We start from the raw sequence: 21,119 nt of genomic DNA on the forward strand, positions 1-21,119 counted from the left end.
CACTGGTACCTGCCCTGCCAGTTCCTCGTCCAAACTGTGCCCCTTGTGCTGCCCTGATTGTTGCTGTTCTCCCTGTCCTGCTGTTACCCTCTACCACTCAGCTACCACAGTCAGGGTCACTGCCCTGGGAGTGGCACCTGGCGTTCTGCCTCATGGCGGGTGCTTAGTTAAGCCCCTCCCACTAAAGGTTAAGCCTGGATTCCCCCTGTGGTCCAGTGGGTCCACTATCCCTGCTCGCCGCCTCATCCCAGGGGGTGAGTGTTACACAGCCTCATTTGCATATCAACTTAAACCCTGATTTCTCAGTAACTAAAAAAGGAACTGGCCATGTAAAGATATTGCTGGACTTGTCTTTGAAAGAGCTACATACACATAGAACTAGTTATGGAGGTAAAATCTTTCTCACAGATTCCCCTTAAGATCATGTTTATTTAAGGCATCAATCACAGAGCAGAGCTACGAGTTAGCTGCTTGTATGGCAGTATATACATTTGTACAGTGTTCCATTACGGATGCATATATACTCTGTGGGCGACCATATGGCACCTCCATGCTGCACATTATTCTCTCTTTAAGGGTACGTACGCTCACACGACCGTGAAAATCGGACGAGAGCAATGCGAAAAATTCTCGCATTACACTCGGACCAATGTTATTCTATGAGTACGAGCTGTTGGTCAGCTTTTCTCGCATCCAGATTCTGGATGCGAGAAAAGCGGCAGCATGCTGCGTATTCATACGTAAAACGTCTCTGACTTGCCAACACAAGTCTATGGGTGCGAGAAAAAAACGGACGTAACACCTAGTAATCGTAACCGTAATCCTAGTGACATCCGTTTTTATGAATACAATTCTAGCATGTAGCATAGAACACTGTAAATGTTAATGTTATTGACTGTAAATGACTAATAGCTGCTGAGAAAAAAACGGATTGCACACGGACAGCACACTGAGAGCACACTGATGACAAGTGAGAAAAATTCGTCCGACTCTCGCAAACGAGAATGGGACCGTTTTTTAATACGTTCGTGTGAGTCCAGCCTAAAAAGGACTTTTCACCAAATGTTTCATGTTCACCTGGACACACAATATGGCTGCAGAGCGGAATAAAACTTTTATTTTTTTTAATTTCGCCATTCCGTTGCGTAGATATTAGAAATCAAAGTAATTGGCATGTTAATTTTTTTAAGTCATAACTATGGTGGAGCCGTGTACTTTTTTCCTCTGAGTATTGCTGCCGGCTTATGATTGCTCAGCATCACACCGAGCTGCTAATGAAGCCAGTGACATCCGCAATTCCTGGTCACACCTGGCCCGAATGTTATTACGGCCGTCTGAACCCGATCTTGGGGGAAGAAAGCAAATATGTCTTCCTAATCCTGAACTACCTACTTTAAAACTACAAGACTCAGAATGTCAGCTAACAATAGATAACATAAAATACCCAGCATGGCACAACGCGTACCGTAAAACGTGACCATGTTACAGCTACAGTTAGGTCCAGAAATATTTGGACAGTGACACAATTTTCGCGAGTTGGGCTCTGCATGCCACCACATTGGATTTGAAATGAAACCTCTACAACAGAATTCAAGTGCAGATTGTAACGTTTAATTTGAAGGTTTGAACAAAAATATCTGATAGAAATTGTAGGAATTGTACACATTTCTTTACAAACACTCCACATTTTAGGAGGTCAAAAGTAATTGGACAAATAAACCAAACCCAAAAAAAAAATTTATTTTCAATATTTTGTTGCGAATCCTTTGGAGGCAATCACTGCCTTAAGTCTGTAACCCATGGACATCACCAAACGCTGGGTTTCCTCCTTCTTAATGCTTTGCCAGGCCTTTACAGCCGCAGCCTTCAGGTCTTGCTTGTTTGTGGGTCTTTCCGTCTTAAGTCTGGATTTGAGCAAGTGAAATGCATGCTCAATTGGGTTAAGATCTGGTGATTGACTTGGCCATTGCAGAATGTTCCACTTTTTTGCACTCATGAACTCCTGGGTAGCTTTGGCTGTATGCTTGGGGTCATTGTCCATCTGTACTATGAAGCGCCGTCCAATCAACTTTGTGGCATTTGGCTGAATCTGGGCTGAAATTATATCCCGGTACACTTCAGAATTCATCCGGCTACTCTTGTCTGCTGTTATGTCATCAATAAACACAAGTGACCCAGTGCCATTGAAAGCCATGCATGCCCATGCCATCACGTTGCCTCCACCATGTTTTACAGAGGATGTGGTGTGACTTGGATCATGTGCCGTTCCCTTTCTTCTCCAAACTTTTTTCTTCCCATCATTCTGGTACAGGTTGATCTTGGTCTCATCTGTCCATAGAATACTTTTCCAGAACTGAGCTGGCTTCATGAGGTGTTTTTCAGCAAATTTAACTCTGGCCTGTCTATTTTTGGAATTGATGAATGGTTTGCATCTAGATGTGAACCCTTTGTATTTACTTTCATGGAGTCTTCTCTTTACTGTTGACTTAGAGACAGATACACCTACTTCACTGAGAGTGTTCTGGACTTCAGTTGATGTTGTGAACGGGTTCTTCTTCATCAAAGAAAGTATGCGGCGATCATCCACCACTGTTGTCATCCGTGGACGCCCAGGCCTTTTTGAGTTCCCAAGCTCACCAGTCAATTCCTTTTTTCTCAGAATGTACCCGACTGTTGATTTTGCTACTCCAAGCATGTCTGCTATCTCTCTGATGGATTTTTTCTTTTTTTTTCAGCCTCAGGATGTTCTGCTTCACCTCAATTGAGAGTTCCTTAGACCGCATGTTGTCTGGTCACAGCAACAGCTTCCAAATGCAAAACCACACACCTGTAATCAACCCCAGACCTTTTAACTACTTCATTGATTACAGGTTAACGAGGGAGACGCCTTCAGAGTTAATTGCAGCCCTTAGAGTCCCTTGTCCTTTTACTTTTGCTCCCTTGAAAAAGAGGAGGCTATGCATTACAGAGCTATGATTCCTAAACCCTTTCTCCGATTTGGATGTGAAAACTCTCATATTGCAGCTGGGAGTGTGCACTTTCAGCCCATATTATATATATAATTGTATTTCTGAACATGTTTTTGTAAACAGCTAAAATAACAAAACTTGTGTCACTGTCCAAATATTTCTGAACCTAACTGTCTATGATGCAGGCCTGACTATACTGCAGAAAAAAAACACCACATGACTGTGATGGGTGTATAAGGCTACATGCGCATGCTGTGTTTTTGTCGCGTTTTTTGGTGCAGTTTTGTTGTCAGAACTTTCTGACATTTGACTTACCAGCAAAGTCTATGAGAATTCAGATTTGCTATGTGCATCTTGCAGTTATTTGTCAGCGGGTTTTTTTTTGTCAAAAGTTTGTGACAAAAAAAGATGCAGCATGTTCATTCTTCTAGCATTTTTGTCAACATTTGTCACAAAAAAACGAATCAAAAACGCATGCTGTCAATTTGGTGCGTTTTTTATGTGTTTTTCATGCATTTTTGTCTAAAAAAATGCATTAAAAATGCATCAAAAATGCACCGAAAACGCATCAAAAATGCACCTACAGTACAAGCAATTTTTTTTACATTTCCAGGCTCTCTCTGACAAGGTGCAGTTTTGGTGGCAGTTTGTATGCAGAAAAAACTGCAGCGTGCGCATGCAGCCTAAATCTGGGAATCAAAAATGCTGAGCAGCTGACAAACTAGAGTAAGGGTATGTGCGCACGTTGCGTTCTATTCCGCAGCGTTTAAGTCACTGCATATGCGTTTCAAAATGCAGCCGAAAAGCTGCGTTTTGAAAGCATTGTGCCATGCTGAATTCTTGCGGAATTCATGCGTTCTGGATGCTTGCTCTGCCATGGACAGAGTGGGAAAAACATCCAAAGCGCACAAAATAAGTGACATATTGCTTTTTAGAACGCAGCATTTTGGCAGCAGCTGAAACGCTGCGTTCTGAAACGCAACGTGCGGATGGAATTTGCACAAACTTCATAGATTGTGCTGGGGACTCAGGACGCATGTGTTTACGCTGCAGTGCAAAACGCAGTGTAAACGCATGAAAAAACACAACGTGCGCACATACCCGAAAAATTAGAGCCAGGTCTGACAAGACATATTTGAGATTCCCAATTTTAGACCTTATTCAGAGGTCAGGATCCATCAGTATTTGCAAGGCCTCTTTCACACGTGCGTGTTTCCGGTAAGTGTGAGGTCCATTTTCACAGGTACTAGAGAGACACGGACACACGTAGACCCATTAAAATCAATGTCTGTGTTTTGATATTGACACTGTGTCCATGTGGAGCAGGTGCTTCTCCGTGTGCTCCACACGGTGACATGTCTGTTTTCTTCGGTAGCACGGGTGTCACACAGATCACACACTGACCGAATAATACACTGTGTGCAGAATTATTAGGCAAATGAGTATTTTGATCACATGATACTTTTTATACATGTTGTCCTACTCCAAGCTCTATAGGCTGAGAGCCAACTAGTAATTAAGTAAATCAGGTGATGTGCATCTCTGTAATGAGGAGGGGTGCGGTGTAATGACATCAACACCCTATATAAGGTGTGCTTAGTTATTAGGCAACTTCCTTCTGTTTGGCAAAATGGGTCAGAAGAGAGATTTGACGGGCTCTGAAAAGTCCAAAATTGTGAGATGTCTTGCAAAGAAATGCAGCAGTCTTGAAATTGCCAAACTTTTGAAGCATGATCACCGAACAATCAAGCATCTTATGGCAAATAGCCAACAGGGTCGCAAGAAGCGTGTTGGGCAAAAAGGGTGCAAAATAACTGCCCATGAATTGAGGAAAATCAAGCGTGAAGCTGCCAAGATGCCATTTGCCACCAGTTTGGCCATATTTCAGAGCTGCAACGTTACTGGAGTATCAAAAAGCACAAGGTGTGCCATACTGAGGGACATGGCCAAGGTAAGGAAGGCTGAAAAACCACCACCTCTGAACAAGAAACATAAGATAAAACGTCAAGACTTGGCCAAGAAATATCTTAAGACTGATTTTTCAAAGGTTTTATGGACTGATGAAATGAGAGTGACTCTTGATGGGCCAGATGGGTGGGCCAGAGGCTGGATCAGTAAAGGGCAGAGAGCTCCACTCCTACTCAGATGCCAGCAAGGTGGAGGTGGGGTACTGGTATGGGCTGGTATCAAAGAGATGAACTTGTGGGACCTTTCCGGGTTGAGGATGGAGTGAAGCTCAACTCCCAGACCTACTGCCAGTTTCTGGAAGACAACGTCTTCAAGCAGTGGTACAGGAAGAAGTCGGTACCGTTCAAGAAAAACATGATTTTCATGCAGGACAATACTCCCTCACATGCATCCAACTACTCCACAGCGTGACTGGCCAGTAAAGGTCTAAAAGATGAAAAAATAATGACATGGCCCTCTTGTTCACCTGATCTGAACCATATAGAGAACCTGTGGTCCCTCATAAAGTGTGAGATCTACAGGGAGGAAAAACAGTACACCTCTCTGAACAGTGTCTGGAGGCTGTGGTGGCTGCTGCACGCAATGTTGATCGTAAACAGATCAAGCATTCGACAGAATCTATGGATGGTAGGCTGCTGAGTGTCATCATAAAGAAAGGTGGCTATATTGGTCACTAATTTTTTGGGGTTTTGTTTTTGCATGTCAGAAATGTTTATTTCTAAATTTTGTACAGTTATATTGGTTTACCTGGTGAAAATAAACAAATGAGATGGGAATATATTTGGTTTTTATTAAGTTGCCTAATAATTCTGCACAGTAATAGTTACCTGCACGAACACATATCCTCCTAAGATAGCCAAATATAAAAAAAAACCACTCCAACTTCCAAAAATATTAAGCTTTGATATTTATGAGTCTTTTGCGTTGATTGAGAACATAGTTGTTAATCAATAATAAAAAAAAAATCCTCTAAAATACAACTTGCCTAATAATTCTGCAAACGGTATATAGCGTGTGAATAAGGAAGACATTATGACGCCGATTCATCAAGACTGGCATTTCCTTCAAAGAGTTTTTCACGAAAAAAATGTTCTGGGAATGCTGTTCTTTCAGGAGCTTTTGGAGGAGTTTTATATTTTCCTTAAGCGGTTTCAAGTGTTTTATAATATTTTTTTCCCTACATCAATTTTTGCAGCAGTTTCATCTGAGCGTGCCTAGTTTGGAGCCACACAGAGAAAGTCCTCAACAAACTCTGTGTGAACATAACCTCGAAGAGCAATTCGAGGACGTAAAATAAGTAAATTGCTAACACATAATGGACTTTAAAAACCCTAACATAGAGGAAAAAACAAGATAGGCCCTTAAGGTTGCGTGCACACGAGTATTTGGTGAGTTTTTTTTACCTCAGTATTTGTAGCCAAAATCAGGAGTAAAACAATCAGAAGAGTATAAGAAGCACGGGCACCACTTCTGTAATTCTTACCCACTCCTGGTTTTGGCTACAAATACTGAGGTAAAAAACTCACCAAATACTCAATGTGTGAACGTGGCCTTATTAAGCTGTCACCTGCCTCTTAGGCCACATGCACAAGTTGAGTATTTGGTGAGGGGTTTTTTTATCTCAGTATTTGTAAGACAAACAGTAGTGGGTGATAAATACAGATATGGTGATGTGTTTATTTATTCTTTTCCTCTGATTGTTCCACTCCTGGTTTTGGGTACAAATACTGAGGTAAAAACCTCTACAAAAACTCAGAGTGTGCATGTGGCCTAAAGGGGTTGTCAGGGACTAAATAACTGATGACCTATACGTAGAATACAGGCCTGACACTGGCGCAATGTATGAGGTAGGAGACCGCCGGCTTGTACATTATTTAGTGACCGCTGACAGGAAATGCAGTTTATCTTCTACTCAATCTTTTTCCTTTTTAATGCCAGTTTTCTGTCCCCCCATAAAAGAAGAAATGATGAATGTGTCTTATTTTATCTGAATGTTCGTGTGAATCAATAAATAGCTTGTCCATTTATGATATATTATAGCAGTATATAGTGGTAGGGTGTATATATATATATATATTTATATATATATATATATATATATATATATATATATATATATATATATATATATATATATATATATATATATATATATATATTTACCAATGCCTCTTTAGGCTGTTATAAGACGGCCATACTGCTGCAGAGATTTGGTATCTGTGTTATGGTGGTGAAGCCCAAACTGATCCTTGCTTAGGTCATCAAGGAACCCTCTGGTAATGGAAGGCGAACGGCAGGAGGTTTGGGCACTGCAGCTGGAAACTGGATTGACAAAACTAGTAGTTTGATAAGGCAGCAGCAACCTTGTTGCTGTCATGGACTTGTCATGGTTGACAGACAGTCCTGTGGTGTCCGGCTGTAGAAGGTCGCAGCATTTGGACACACAAACTGCTCCCTGACAATCTATTCTTCCTGCTGTGGTGTAAAGGGTATTCTATGTATCTTCTCTGCTTGGTGTTAATCCCTCTTCTTTTAGGACCCTGAGGATATCCTCTCCTTTCAGCTGTTAATCGTCATCACTTTCCCTTGTGTCCTTAAATACCCACATTTCCCCTTAGTGCTTGCTGATGATAGTTATATCCCTATACAGGTCTTGGATGTAAGCAATCAGCATGTAGTCATGTGAAGAAACATTGTTGTTTGTTGCTATACCTCTCCCAGAGTCATCCTGCGGATAGGTTGTTTGTATACTTTCCCCTGTGTGTTCTTTAAAACTTAGTGGGGTTGATTAAGCGCCCATCCCATGCGTTTCTTTCCTAGGGCCCAGCTCAGGGTCAGCCAGGGTCAGGTATCCTGCTTGGCGCTTAGGTGTGGAACCTATATAGGGTGGTCGGGGTCTGTGGTAGGCTTGGTTAGGGATCACCATCTCCCCCTTCCCTATTCACAGGGTTTCCCATCCTTTTCCTGTCGCCGTACGCATGGTACTTCCTCATACCTAGGGTGACAGTTGCTTTTTTCATGTTTACCCTTTTGTTAATGCATTTTAATGCAAATTTGATACAGCTTTTTTTTATTTTAGTGCAGGAACATTGCAATAGAAGTTTACCGGGAAAAAAATGAAAAAAAAAAATTGGTCCAGTTCTGTAGCCTCTTTAGCCACAAGTGTTAGGATCCACTCTTGGGTCAGCATAAAAAAACATGAAAAAATGTTCCTACCTGTACCGTAAATGACACTGGCTATAAAAGAATAAATGCTTCTTAGCACTTACTCTGTCTATTCAGCTGTATTAGCTCTTAATTAGGCTTTGATCAAGAGACTTCTCTGGTTTAAAAGACGTAAGTAAGCTTTCAAGAGTGTTTCTTCATATATGCCAGAAGGCTTTTACAAAAAAATAAGAAGGTGAAGGAAAGTGCTGGCTATTCCTCCATTTGTTCTCAGCCAAACAATAGGTCTAAGCAATGAAGCTGGAACATATTTGTTAATGGCGGCCCATTATTTTTGCTGGGCTGTGGTGGCCGTCGTCTCTTGCAGAAGTCGCTCTAGTGTTTCATGGTGCCCATGTAGAGGAATGGGCAACTATGTACCGTAATGTATTGTCAAACTGATTGCTCAAAAGCAGAAAACAGTGGCTAATGTCAGGGGTTCTGGGCAGAAAGCATCGAAAAACATCTCCCCCTTTTTCTGGCTTTGTTAGGGGTTTTTGCAGAAGAAGGTTTCTCAGGCGAATTCTGAATAAACGATACAAAAGTGTTTCTTTAGTTTCAGCTTTCTGATTTTTAGAATGATTTATCTATTGTATTCGAATATATAACCTCATTATATTCCACAACGCTATACATACATTATCATCATAAAGATATTTGACCTGATTTATCAAATATTACTTTTTAAAAAACATTTTTTGTCTCAAATAGATTCAAGTCCTCCGGAAGTGATTTTTTTTCTGCATGCGAGGTTTCTTTTGTGCAAATTTTGGGACATTTTGTAAAAGATGTGACTTTTTTTTTGCTATAAAAAATAACAAAAATTGTTGTGCAAAATTCAGGAAACACATGTGCCATCTTGAAGAATTTGGAGCAAAAACTGGCAACAGATACCACAAGAATAAAAACACTGATCGGAAAACGGCTGTTCCCTACCCGATTCTCTGTACATATCTGTAACAATATGTTGGAACTAGGGGTATACAACACATATACAAAACTATAATAATAATAATAATAATAATAAAGTTTCATTTCTATAGCGCCAACATATTCCGCAGCGCTTGAGTGCAATTATCATTCATCTAAGTAGTTCACAAAAATTTATAAGGGCTTGTGCACACAACCACTTTTCTAGGCGATGCTGCTTTATTGTGAAGCAGTGCTGCCAAAGGAATCTTTGGTTTATACTTTAAGGTGGCTGCAAAACGAAGTGCCCAAAAAATGAACACATTACTTCTTTTAAACATTTCAAGGTTTCCGAAGTGACATAAGGCGGAACAAACACACAGCAAGTTGTTTTGACATTACTGTGCACTATGTTCTTCTTGCAGCGGTTTTGCAGCTCTATTTTAGGTAGATTCCAAGTGAAATCTGTCTGTCGGTAAAGCATTTGACACTGTCCCACATAAAAGACTGCTAAGTAAAATGAGAAAGCTTGGGCTCGGGGAAAATGTGTGTAGATGGGTAGGTAGCCGGCTTAGTGATAGAAAACAAAGAGTGGTTATTAATGGCGCATACTCAGATTGGGCCACGGTTACTAGTGGGGTGCCACAGGGGTCTGTATTGGGCCCCCTACTATTTAATATATTTATTAATGATCTGGTGGATGGTTTACAGAGTAAAATATCAGTATTTGCAGATGATACAAAACTATGTAAGGTAGTTAACACAAAGGAGGACAGTTTGCAACTACAGATGGATTTGAGTAAATTGGAGAATTGGGCTGAAAAATTGCAAATGAGGTTTAACACAGATAAGTGTAAGGTTATGCACATGGGAAGGAGAAACAGATGCTACGATTACTTACTAAATGGGAAACTGCTGGGGAAATCAGACATGGAAAAAGACTTAGGCATCTTAGTCAATAAGAATCTAAATTGGAGTGCCCAGTGTCAGGCAGCAGCCACCAAAGCAAATAGGGTGATGGGATGCATTAGAAGAGGTCTGGGGGCACGAGATGAAAACATCATTCTCCCTCTGTACAAATCACTCGTCAGACCACACTTGGAGTATTGTGTGCAATTTTGGGCGCCGGTGCTCAAGAAAGACATTACTGAACTTGAAAGGGTTCAGAGGCGGGCTACTAAAATAATAAATGGAGTGGGTGCATTACAATACATGGAAAGGTTATCAAAATTAGGTCTATTTACTCTAGAAAAGAGAAGACTTAGGGGAGACCTAATAAATATGTACAAATATATCAGAGGGCCATATAGAGATCTCTCCCATGATCTGTTTATACCAAGGACTATGACAAGAACAAGGGGGCATTCTCTTCGATTGGAGGAAAGAAAATTCCTACATCAGCATAGAAGAGGGTTCTTCACGGTAAGAGCAGTGAGGCTCTGGAACTCTCTTCCTGAGGAAGTGGTGATGGCCAACTCACTTAATGAATTTAAGAGAGGAATGGATGCTTTTCTTGATAGCAAAAGTATAGAAGGTTATAAATAGCATAATCTTACAGGTAGATAGAAGAGCGACCTAGATTATTAGAGGAATGGGTGGGCTGCAATACCAAGACAGGTTATTAAACTTGGGGTTATTTAGTTTGGAAAAACAAAGGCTTAGGGGGGATCTAATCACAATGTATAAACATACGAGGGGACAGTACAGAGACCTTTCCAAAGATCTTTTTACACCTAGGCCTGCGACTGGAACACGGGGGCATCCGCTACGTCTTGAGGAAAGAAGGTTTAATCATAATCACAGACGAGGATTCTTTACTGTACGAGCAGTGAGACTATGGAACTCTCTGCCGCATGATGTTGTAATGAGTGATTCACTACTAACATTTAAGCAGAGCCTGAACGCCTTTCTTGAAAAATATAATATTACCAGTTATGTATATTAGATTTTATGACAGGGTGTTGATCCAGGGAACTAGTCTGATTGCCGGATGTGGAGTCAGGAAGGAATTTTTTTCCCCATTGGAGCTTATTTGACACAATGGGGGTTTTTTGCCTTCCTCTGGATCAACATGTTAGGCTACGGGTTGAACTAGATGGACTTAGAGTCTCCCTTCAACCTTAAAAACTATGAAACTATGAAAAAGATGCAGTGTGGACATTTAATTAAAGGGGATGTCCACTACTTTTACATTGATGGCCTATCCTTAGGATAGGTCATCATTGCCTGATCGACCGAGGTCCAACACCGCACACTTCCGCTGATCAGCTGTTCTCAGTTCCACCGCCGGCAGACAGAAATGCTCAGTTCCATAGCTGCTCCGTCTTCTGATAGTGGCCAAGGGTGGGTACTGCACATCTGCCTCCTATTCAGATCAATAGGAGGCGAATGTACAGTACCAGGCCGCAACCACTATCAGAAGACTGAGCAGCTCCGGAACTGAGCATTTCCGGTTGCCTGCTGCTGCCGGGACCCAGAACAGCTGATCAGCAGGAGTGCAGGGTGTCGGACCCCAGCCAATCAGACATTGATGACCTATCCTAAGGATAGGCCATCAATGTAAAAGTAGTGAAAAACCCCTTTAAGGAGGCAAACTATAATTCACAAGAGCTGTGATCTCCCACAAGTGAGACTACACAAGACCACGTATGCAGCTGTAAGGCGACCGCACTTTGTGTTCACCTACTTGCAGTTTTAAACGCACGTTTTGTGCTTAATTGATTTGACCAAAGTGGCCTTTTTCAGAAATTTAGCGCTGAAAACACATGCGTATTTACCGCGTCTTAGATGCGTTTTCAGAGCTTTTTACATGCTTTTTTCCCCTTGCGTTTTGACAGATGCGTTTTGAACATCAAGACACTGCTAAATAAAGATTAAATAGTCAAACAGAATGAAAAATAAGAAAAAAAAGCAAAACATATATAATTTTTTAATTATTAAAGAAAATAGTTATATTTCATGAAATTATGGCGGTAATATATTTCTTGCTAAAATAGCAATAAAATCATAATTTTCAATAATTTAATTGTCGGACTATGTGTGTGTGTGTCTAAAGGGACATATTTTTCCATTATTTTAATGTCAGAAAAGCATGCGTTTTTGCAGTCAAAAACTCAGTGTTTCTGCACCTAAAAAGCAGGTAAAACGCTGGAATTTTGATGTTTGTTGCTTTTTGACACTTCTCATTGACTTCAATGTTAGCAAAACGCTGCAGAAATGGCAAAAACAACTGACATGCTGCTTCTTTGAACGCATGGTTTTTGCCACAAAATATGCAAATTAAACGCAGCGTTTATAAACGCAAAGTGCGGTCTGAAAATCAACATTTACCATAGACTTTGCTGGAAAATCAAAATGCATGCCTTTTGGCATGAAAAGGTGCAGTTCAAAACGGTCCTAAAAAGCAGCTGAAACGTAGGTGGAAATGCAAAGTGCGATCATACCCTAACTCTGCCCACCCACAGTGGCCTAGGGCATCATGATTTTGTTGCAAAACCATGCGGCCATTGGATTCCCCAATGGGGGGGGGGTTGGCCACATGCAGCTATCAGCACTATGTGGACCCACACTTAGGCGGGCTTTGCACGTTGCGACATCGGTAACAATGTGTTACTGATGCTGCAGCGATAGTCCCGCCCCCGTCGCACGTGCGATATCTAGTGAAAGCTGCCGTAGCGATTATTATCGCTACGGCAGCTTCACACGCACATACCTGCCGTGCGATGTCCCTCTGGCCGGCGACCCGCCTCCTTCCTTAGGGAGGCGGGTCATGCGGCGTCACAGCGACGTCACACGGCAGGCGGCCAATTGAAGCGGAGGGGCGGAGATGAGCAGGATGTAAACATCCCGCCCACCTCCGTCCTTCTCATTGCAGCCGGGACGCAGGTAAGGTGATGTTCCTCGCTCCTGCGGCTTCATACACAGCGATGTGTGCTGCCGCAGGAGCGAGGAACAACATCATACCTGTCGCACCATCGGCATTATGGAAATGTCAGAGGCTGCAGCGATGATACGATAACGACGCTTTTGCGCTCGTTCACCGTATCAAAAAGGTTTTACACGTTGCGATATCGACTGCGACGCCGGATGTGCGTCACTTTCGATTTGACCCCATCGACATCGCACGTGCAATGTCGCAACGTGCAAAGCCGCCCTTAGACCTCATTCAGACTTCTATTTTTTTCATGTATGTGAAAGAAAAAAAATACAATCAATTTTCATCAGCATTTTGGATCAAATTTGTTTGATCAGTGTTCGTTTTTATCACCATGGTATGTTCACACTGCATCTTTTTCTGGAGCTTTCTTGAGCTCCTCAGCTACTAAAAACAACAGAAAAAGCGCTCACAAAACACTCAAAAGAATCCTCCTGTTCATTTGAATGGAGATAAAACCTTTACATTAGGTGCATGTATTTCTCAGTAGGATGAATCTGCAGAGTTTTTCAAGAGGAAGATGCTTCAGGAAACAAGTGGGGTTTTTTTTCTGAAGTGTCTTTTTTGGTCATTTCCAGAGTGGGTTTTTTTTTATGCTTTTGACTGCTGGCGTTTTTTATTTTATCGCTTCTCCCCTGATTTTGTGTCTTCTATATTACTAGCTTTTCCTTCCTATGTCTTTTTAAAAAAAAAAAAAAAACTACATTTCATAATGAATAAACTACTTGTTCATAATCTCTGCGCATGTTGCGTTTGAGAGCGCAGGGATTTGGATGCCAAAATTTTGCTCCAAATCGCTGCGTTCTAAAAAGCAACATGTCACTTATTCCGTGCGCTTTGGAAGCAGGTCCCGCTCTGTCTATGGGAGAGGCTGCATCCAAAGCGCATGAAATCGGCTTTTTTTCTGCAGAAACAGTGCATTCATTATGCAGTGTTTCTGCACCAATTCGAAGTGCACATGTGCTGTCAAATCCCTGCAGAAATTTCTGCAGGGACATGACGCAACGTGCGCATACAGCCTAAGGCTGGAGTCACACTTGCGAGAGACTGGCGCGAGTCTCACATCGCATCACTCGGCGTGGCCACACTCTCCTGACAGGAGCGGGGTCGGCTGCATGTATTTCTATGCAGCTGAGACGCTCCTGTCCGGTGAGCTGCAGGCCATGTCGGGTGATGTGATGCAAGACTTGCATGAGTCTCTCACAAGTGTGACTTTGGCCTTAGACATCTTTTGAGCCTTCAAAATGACTTCAATGATAAAATACAGAGCGTCTTCTGAGCTAAAATCACCTGGAGAATGACCTGCTCAATTCTTTTAAACTGTTGGCGTTTTTGGAAAGCTGTAGCGGTAAAAAAATGCACAGAAGACTGAACATTTGAACCATAAGGGTATGTGTGCACACTGCGGAAAATTTGTCCACCTAAAAACTGCACCTTGTAGCTGAAAAACACATCTTGTGACCGAAAAACGCAATAAAAAAATGCATGTGTTTTTGGCGCGTTTTAGTGCCATGCAGATTTTTTATGTATTCAATGGCTGGAAGGTCTAAAAAATGCAGCACAAACACAAAGAATTGTCACACTGCTTCCTTTTCTGCACCCAAAATTGCAAGGAAAAAAAAGTAACGTGAGCACAGAATTTCTGAACTATCATAGATTTTACTGGGAGAAGGAAAGACATGCAGTTTTGGGCAACAATCTGCACCAAAAAACGCAGCGTGAGCACAATGCCTTGGTTGTTTATACATAGAAATGCATATGTTCATTCTTTTCAGTGTTTTTGCAGACAGATTTTGGAGCGGGCCGACCAGTTTTTAAATGCTTCAGGTTTTCAAAAATGGCTAGTTTGAAAAAAAAAAAAAGAGTATATCACTTCTTTGAAGCGGCTCCTGGCGGAAAATGCTCCAAATTAGGCACTGTCCAAAAGAAAGGCTGAAAAGGAAACTCATCATGATAAAAAAAACTCTGCAAAAGTGCTTGAAAATGTCTTCAAAATCGCTGTAGGCAAGGCTTCGGAAGGCTCAAAAACTCCCCAAAGAAGAAGAAATTCCTGAAGCAGTTTCTGCTAGAAAACAGACTTGTTTTTAACCGTCAGTGTGAACATGATATTTTCTTTATTGGAAAAAAAAATTGCAAACTTCTATCCACTGCAATGTTAAGAATGAACAGGTTGCAAATGGATGAAATCCTCATGCTATCTCTACAGTTAAAGGGAACCTGTCACTAGATTTGGTGACTATAAGCTGTGGCCACCACCAGTGGGCTCTTATATACAGCATTGTAACATGCTGTATATAAGAGCCCAGGCCGCTGTGTATAACGTAAAAATGGCTTTATAATAGTTACCTAAACGGTCGGTATGGTGCAGATGGGTCGGATGGGTGTCTCCGTTCTCTGGGTGCAGCGCCTCCTTTTTCAGCCATCTTCGTCCTCCTTCTTCTGAAGCCAGGGTGCATGATGCGTCCTAGGTCATGCACACGCGCCAGCATTGAGGTCCTGCACACAGCAGATCAAAGTATTATAGTGCGCCTGCGCAGGACCTCAATGCTTGCTAGTGTGGATGACGTAGGACGCGTCATGCACCCCGGCTTCAGAAGAAGGAGGATGAAGAAGGCCGAAAGAGGAGGCGCCGCATCCAGAGAACAGAGACACCCATCCAACAAGTCTGCACCGCACCGCACCGCCCGTTTAGGTAAGTATTATAAAGTCATTTGTACGTTCTACACAGTGGCCTGGGATCTTATTATATACACCATGTTGGAATGCTGTATATAAGAGCCCACTGGTGGTTTCCACAGCTTATAGGCCCCAAATCTGCTGACAGGTTCCCTTTAACAAACCAACAGACTTTTGAGAGTTATCAATAACGGACATATCTCCGTGATTTATTTTTGCAAACACATCGTCTGAGTAAATGCTTGGACATATGAATAGCACGATATATTACACTGGAAACATGATCTATCCGTGAAGAACACAGAAAGAACACATACATAAAAAAAAAGTAAAGTAGTAAAGGCATAAAATAGCGAGATGGAAAGTCTCTTACCTTGGATAACACCGTGTTCCTTTCCATGATTCAGGCTGTAAAATATAAAAAAATATATGTATTGTAATTACAGGTAGTGTACCATTATATTTCCAGAATTCTGGTGAGTTATGTTATTTCTTTGGAAAAACTGAAAACCCCGAGGAAAGACAAAACTAGACATGGCAAAGCTTGTGTACCGAGGCTTCCTACCCAATCCAGGTTCATACGGAGGAATTTGGATTCTGTAATCCCTTAATTAGCCATTTCTTTTCCATCACTTACATAGTAGCTGTAACATGTCGGCCCTGTAACAGGATTTGGCTATCTTGACACTATACAATAGAGAAATCATGTTCAATTTTTTTCCTAGCTATGAAAAATCTGACTAAATTAAGCTATCTTTTTGCTAATTCCCTTTCCGACCCCTGGAGGTAAGGTCTTGTGTAGCGGATAATGGGCAATGTGCAAACTGATGGCTTTTTTTTTTTTTGTTTCCCCGTTAAGGCTACTTTCACACATCCGGTTTGAGCCCTGCGGCTCAATCCGGCTGTGAAAACTATGCAACGGATGCGGTGAAAACACCGCATCCTTTGCATAAGTTTTTACATGCGGCCGGTCCGGTTTTTTCCGGTTGCGGCATGCTACTGAGCATGCGCAGTGGAAAATACCGCATGCGGCGACCGGATGCGGTTTTTTCCGCATCGCGCCGCATCCGGCCTCCATAGGGATGCATTGAAAAATGCGCCGCAGCGGCCGGATGCGGCGCGATGCGGTGTTTTTTGCCGGAGCAAAAAACGTTGCAGGGTACGTTCGATCCGGCCGCCGCATCGGCTAAATCTGCCGCATGCGGCAAAAACCGGACCGAACGCAAGCCCCTACGGCACAATGCGGCACTAATGTAAGTCAATGCAAAAAAAACCGCAATCGGCGTTACAAAAGCCGGTTGCGGTTTTTCTGCAGAACGCCGTATTGTGCCGCAGAGCAAAAATCCGGATGTGTGAAAGTAGCCTTATGCTGATGCAGCTCTTGCTGATAAACCCGCAATCAATGTTTTATATTGTGCTGACCTGCATGGCAACGCGTTTTCCATTGGAATAGTGGACATCAAGTAAAGGTGAGTTCACACGTTGATATTTTATGGTCTGTGTATAGATGAAGTGATGGGATCAATTGAGGAACAAGATATGCCATAAGTTAGGAAGTCGATATCACCGAAAAGACCTGCATCTATCTGGAGAACGGGCCCCATCATCCACTCCTTATAGATACATGGGAAGTCTGACCACATCTCCAATGATAACAGACAACGCATCAGGGCTCATTTCTGGAGACAGGCATTGGACCTACTGGTGGGATATGGCATATGGGTACCAGAAGGGAATACCCTTTCTAGGTTCAACCTATAATTTTTCCTTTATTTCTTGAGCTATATCAGTTGCACACTTATGTCACCTGTACCTCCAAAAATATTACCAGAATACACCCCTTTCTGGCTGCTAAAATTATCCATTTGTCCAGCTGTTACACTGATGCCTTCACCCTGTGCCAGTCACTGCACTGGTTGTCCATACACTACACAATACAATTCAACTAATTTCTCCATCCACCACTGTTTTCCAAAATACAACTATCAAAGCTTTAAATTCTCCTAAACATCTAAGCTTAGGATCCTCAATAAACTTAAACTCCCACTCACATCTCCCAGATTTTCTTGTGCTGCGCCAGTGCTCTTGATTACGCTACTCCAGACAGATTAATTCCCAACATGCAGAGTTCTAAATGTGTCCTACAAAAAAATCTCTTTTACTCAGGAATATTACTTTGTAAACTGTTTCTTGTGTATCACAATTATTCTTTAAAATATCAACAGTATTACGCACACTCTTTGGTCTGCAAGAGTGGCGTTCTCTGTTAGGGGTCTGGGACTTGCGCATTATAATACAGTCCATTGTAATACTGTATGTCAGGAAGATGAACATTTTCACCCTAGATTTTTATGGGTTTATGGATACATAGGGCCCATTAAAACACGTTAGTAACTCAGAACAAGCTTTCCTAGAAACTCTTTTCTAAGTATACTGCCAATCACCCAAGGAACGAACAAAATGCTTGTTCGTCAGGTGAAATGATTTGTACATCTGCTTCAATGTTATCGTTCTTGTGCTGCCGATAGCATGGTGTTCTAGTCTAAGCACACAGAACAATCATATTAACAATCTTTCTGTGTGCAAGTAAATGTCTTTCGCCGATTTAAAGGGAACCTGTCAAGGCCAATATGCACCAAGAACCACGAGCAGTTCTGGGTGCATATTTCTAATCCCTGCCTAACAATCCTTACATCCAGCAGCATACATAAAGAGATCTTAAAAAGATAGAAAAAGTATTTATAAAGATCCTTTATGATATGCTAATGAGTGCGGGGACTAGTCGAAAGGGCATTAGTTCCCCCGACTAGTCCGCCCTCTAAGCATGTTAGCACACCCACAGGGGTGTGCTAACATGCTACTTAATGCTCAGTGTCATCGGCAGTGACACGCACACCTGTGTGCATTGGCACCGCCGATGACACCGGGTTTAAGCTTAGTGTGCATGATCAAAAGTCCCTGGAACGTCCGGTCATGCGCACTAGACCTCTCTGAAGCCGGGACGCGTACACCCAGCTTTATAGTGTGCATGACTGGAAGTGCGGTAACTTCTGATCATGCGCACTGACCCTTAACCCAGCGACTGAGGCGATGACAACGGACACAGGTGCCGATGACGCTGGACAATGGGCACTGAATAGCATGTTAGTACACCCCTGTGGAGTGCTAACATGCTAAGAGGGAGGACTAGTCAGGAGAACTAATGCCCTTGCGACTAGTCCGTGTGCTCATTAGCATATCATAAAGCATCTTTAGAAAAACTTTTTCTAAAGATCACTTTATCTATGCTACTAGATAAAGGGACGGTTAGGCAGGGACTAGCAATATGCACCCAGAACTGCTTGTGGTTCTGGGTGCATATTGGACCTTACAAGTTCACTTTATAAACATTATTAAGTGGCCGCTGCCATGTAACCGATCTCAGGTAATTTAACAGTCAATGAAGTGTAAATCGGCCCTTTGGTTCCTGAGCAATGCAGATCTATTTATGTTGGAAAACTTTGCATCCTCCATCCAGTGATGGGGAAGATGTCGGAGCCCGTTTTCTTTTTTTTCAAGTGCCGAGTTAATAATAAGGTCGCAGATTGGTCTTATTGGCCATTAGACAAGGAATAAATTCTTATCAAGAAGTGACACCACCAGGCCCTGTTGACCCTGAGAATGGTGCTTTATTTATGGCATGATCTTGTCAGTACCCAGTTGGTTGTGAAAGCAGACTTTCTCAATAGTTCTCTTTGTATTTGGAAATCAGAATACGTCTACTGCAGTGTTCCATTATTTATTTTCCTGGAAGAACCCTTCAGAGGGAACTGCGCTGAATCGGCACACATCTGACACGTATGGGGGCCTTGTGACTCTTCTTCTTACAGACGATGTTGGGTGGGGGAGTGAAGAATCAGGCAGTAGGAATTTCAATGCCGAATTTTCCAGTTTTCAGAGGCGATAAATTACTGCGAAAGGAGTCTAACAGCTTTCTATTCTGTCCCTATAGAAAACATATCAAAACTCGACCAAATGGAGCACTTGTGTGTATGGGGGAGTCAGGAGAGATAGCTGTCTGCTAAGCCAACACGTTCAGCTGTAAGTTATTTAATGGTTGTGGCCAGATAAGGGGGCTCCTTTATGAAAAAAAAAGTTATGACCTACCCACAGAATAGGTGATAACTAGTGTTAGCGAATAGTAATTATTTGTGTTCGGATAAATGGTTACCGAATACCGGGTGCTATTCCAGTATTCGTAACGGCAAGAAAAATGCTCGGGTTCCTCATTGGTTCATTATTCGTGATGAATACCGGAATAGAACTTTGGGATTCGTTACTAATAATCCGAACACAAATAGTTACTATTCACCCAGAACTCGTTGATAGGTGGGAGTTCAAGCACTGGGACCTTCACCGGCCGGCAGGGAAATGTTATCCCTGTTAGAATGGAGCGGCAGTGCACATGCCCGGCCATCACTTTGTTCATTCCATACGGGGCCGACAATGCTTAACTTGACTTGTTCAGAAAGTCTCTTGGAGAATGAATGGAGTGGCCGTCAGTTGTCTCACCTGCTGCTCAATTTTGCAATGAGAGAAAAAGTTCCCTGTTGGAGATAAAAATTTCCCATTCATTCTGCCAATTGGTGAGAAGCCAGCGGCCAGTCATCCACCAATCTGCTAGTTAACTCAAATACAGCCGATCAGTGAGGTCCTTGTCGTCAGACATCCTCCGATCAGTAATTAACTCCTATAAATTCAGCCAATGGGAGAGGTCTCAGCATTTAGACATCAACCGATTAGCAAGTTATCTCCTATAAATTCCGTTGATGAGTGAGGTACCAGCGGTCAGACATCCACCAATCAACAAGTTATCTCCTATAAATACAGCCGATCAGTGAGGTCCCAGCAGTTAGACATCCACCGATCAGCAAGTTAACTCCTATAAATTCAGCTGAACGGTGAGGTCTCAGCAGTCAGACATCCACCGATCAGCAAGTTAACTCCTATAAATACAGCCGATCGGTGAGGTCCCAGCAGTCAGATGACCACCGATCAGCAAGTTAACTCCTATAAATACAGCCGATCGGTGAGGTCTCAGCAGTTAGACATCCACCGATCAGCAAGTTAACTCCTATAAATACAGCCGATCGGTGAGGTCACAGCAGTTAGACATCCACCGATCAGCAAGTTATCTCCTATAAATTCAGCCGATCGGTGAGGTACCAGTGGTCAGACATCCACCGATCAGCAGGTTAACTTCAATAAATACAGCCGATCGGTGAGGTCCCAGCAGTCAGACGTCCACCGATCAGCAAGTTAACTCCTATAAATACAGCCGATCGGTGAGGTCCCAGCAGTCAGACATCCACCAATCAGCAGGTTAACTTCTATAAATACAGCCAATCGGTGAGGTCCCAGCAGTCAGACATCCACCGATCAGCAAGTTATCTCCTATAAATACAGCCGATCGGTGAGGT

The 21,119-nt window shown here is 42.4% G+C and overlaps 1 protein-coding gene across 2 annotated transcripts in view; it reads right to left on the reverse strand.

Moving 5' to 3' along the window:
- The window catches only part of MOSPD1 (motile sperm domain containing 1), a 108,880-nt gene that overhangs the window by 62,554 nt on the left and 25,207 nt on the right, over nucleotides 1–21,119 (reverse strand). For both annotated transcript variants that reach the window (XM_075323741.1, XM_075323740.1), the window contains exon 2: nucleotides 16,034–16,068. Coding sequence is in view for 1 of the 2 variants with exons in the window: in XM_075323740.1 (XP_075179855.1) it covers nucleotides 16,034–16,068 (35 nt within the window). In the remaining variant the exon portion in view is untranslated. The remainder of the gene's footprint in view (nucleotides 1–16,033; nucleotides 16,069–21,119) is intronic.

This window comes from Anomaloglossus baeobatrachus, chromosome 9, assembly GCF_048569485.1.
Source record: "Anomaloglossus baeobatrachus isolate aAnoBae1 chromosome 9, aAnoBae1.hap1, whole genome shotgun sequence".
Classification (NCBI taxonomy): domain Eukaryota; kingdom Metazoa; phylum Chordata; class Amphibia; order Anura; family Aromobatidae; genus Anomaloglossus; species Anomaloglossus baeobatrachus.